Source organism: Saprolegnia parasitica (assembly GCF_000151545.1).
Source record: "Saprolegnia parasitica CBS 223.65 unplaced genomic scaffold supercont2.846, whole genome shotgun sequence".
NCBI classification, from domain to species: Eukaryota; Oomycota; class Saprolegniomycetes; order Saprolegniales; family Saprolegniaceae; genus Saprolegnia; species Saprolegnia parasitica.
Genome location: NW_012157240.1, coordinates 1 through 2,203, shown reverse-complemented (window position 1 = coordinate 2,203; position 2,203 = coordinate 1). Strand labels below are relative to the sequence as shown.

The window sequence follows — 2,203 nt, the reverse complement described above, 5'->3', positions numbered from 1 at the left end:
CCGTTGCAGCGTCGGCGCCTGTGCGGCCAGCCCCATGGCGGTCGCCTCCGACAGCGGCCGGCCGCCGCACCGAGGCGGCGCCGCTCGGTCGTCGACCGGCTCCACGGTCGCACTCGACGAAGAGACACACGGCGAGTGCCACTCGGAGAGCGCGCTCGATGCTGGCTGGGACACGCCGCTCTTGACGGCCGAGAACATTGGCAGGGCGTTCTCGTCCGTCTCGCGAGCGGGCAGCGCGTCGCAGCTGCGCGCCGTGAGCAGCGAGGTCTCAGACTCGCTCTCGCGCATGAAGATGCGCAAGCAAGAGATCGAGATGGCGTCTCTCGTGCACAAGGTCCAGTCGCAGCTCCGCACGATGGAGGACGTCATCAAGGAGCTCCAAACGAACACGCGATCAAGAACGAGATGATCAAGAAGCAGATGAACGAGACGAGCCGCATCCTCGCCGAGCGCGACCAGCTGCAAATGGAGCTCCGGCGCGCGTCCCAGAAAAGCGCCGCGCCTCTCTCGAACGACATGACGCACCTCCGCAGCTCGCTCCAGTCGTTCATGCAGCAGACGGAGCAGACGCAGTTCCTCATGATGGAGCAGCTCAAGAGCATCGAGGTGAGCAAAGGGTCGCCGCAGCGCCGCCACTCGGTCGACGCCCAAAAGATTGAAACCTCGGTCAAGGCCGCCATGTCCGAGTTTGCCGCGCTGCAGCAAAACATGATGCAAGCGCTGGCGCCGCCGACCCAGCCGACGTCGCCCGTCCAGCCCAAGCAGCCTGAGAAGCCCGTCGAGAAGCCCGTCGAGAAGCCGCGGTCGCTTCCGCCCGTAAAGGCCGCATCGTCGGCGTGGAAGACTGCGTTTTTTGCGATGATTGGCATCTGGCTCGTCACGCTCGGTGTTGGCGCCGCCCAGCACTTCTATGGCCTCGACCTCTACTCGTTTGTCGCTCGAGAGACGCGCGAGATGCATGTTCTGGTCGAGACGATCCAGGAAATCGACACGATCCAGGAAATCGAGACGATCCAGGAAATCGAGGCGATCCAGGAAATCGAGGCGATCCAGGAAACCGAGACGAAAGTGCCCGAGACCACCACAATGGTCATTGTCGACGACGTGGTCACGGTCCACGTCAACACGGATGGCGCCGTCGACGCGCCCGTTCCGGAATTTGCTGCTTCGGTCAACGCCACAGCTTCGACCGGTCACGACGTCAAGGTCGAAGCACCGACAGACGCGGGCGTTGTTGCTGCCACGAGCGGTGTCAACGACACACTCGGCGACGTTCATAAAGACAGTGACGGCAACGACGACGCAGCTACGTCAACCCAAGTCGACGCACCCGTCGTCGATGTCAAGGAACAAGTTGTCACAGCGTCCGACGACGTCGTCGTTGAAGCCAAGGAAGTTGTCGTCGAAGGGGAACAACGTGATGCGGACATCAAGGAAGACACGGTTGTCGACATCAAGGGAGACACGGTCGACGAGGTCAAGGGAGACACGGTCGACGAGGTCAAGGACGGTGTTGTCCATGAGGTCAAGGACAGTGTTGTCCATGAGGTCAAGCAAGACACGGTCGACGAGGTCAAGCAAGCCGTTGTCGACGTGGCGATGCTGGACGATGAAGCGATCGAGCTTGGCGTGAAAGAAGACACATCCGAATCCAAGTCGGTTGAAGCCGATGAGGTTGTGCGCGTGGATGCGCGTGACGACGTCAATGCGACTGCGACCGCCGAGCCCGCGGCAAACGCCTCGGAGCTCGTTCAAGTCGTCGACGTGGTGGCAGCCGTCGTTGAGGTGGTCACGGACGTCTCGAGCGAGATTGTGGATGCCCATGTCGCGGTCATCGACGCTTCGAATGCGTCCATCGCCATCGTCGAGGCTGAATCCCAGAGCAACGAGACCGCCATCGTCGACGCCGCCGAGGACGAAGACGTGGTTGATGCAGCCGACGAGTCGACTCCCGTCGTTCCAGTTGTTGATGTCATCGCTACGCCGGTTGATTCCAAGTCCGAGATCGACGACAGCGCACCCGAACCCAACAACACGACTCTGCTCACCGACGACGACCAAGCCACGGACGAGGCGCTTGAAGCCTTATCCGAAGCATTGGATGCGTCCAAGGAAGCACCAGAAGCCGCCAAGGACGAAGTCTCCAAGGATGAGCCGGAAGCCTCCGAAGAGGAAGATCCCGAAGCCGCCAAGCAGGAGGATC

General features: G+C 61.6%; 1 protein-coding gene across 1 annotated transcript; it reads left to right on the top strand.

The window, feature by feature from the left end:
- Positions 1-34: 34 nt before the first annotated feature.
- Positions 35-2,139, top strand: SPRG_17852 (hypothetical protein; the record flags this gene model as incomplete). The annotated part of the gene is made up of 2 exons (XM_012357313.1): positions 35-364; positions 415-2,139. Coding segments are annotated over 2 exons (2,055 nt in total), but the record flags the coding sequence as incomplete, so codon positions are not given.
- Between the last annotated feature and the right edge of the window lie 64 nt (positions 2,140-2,203).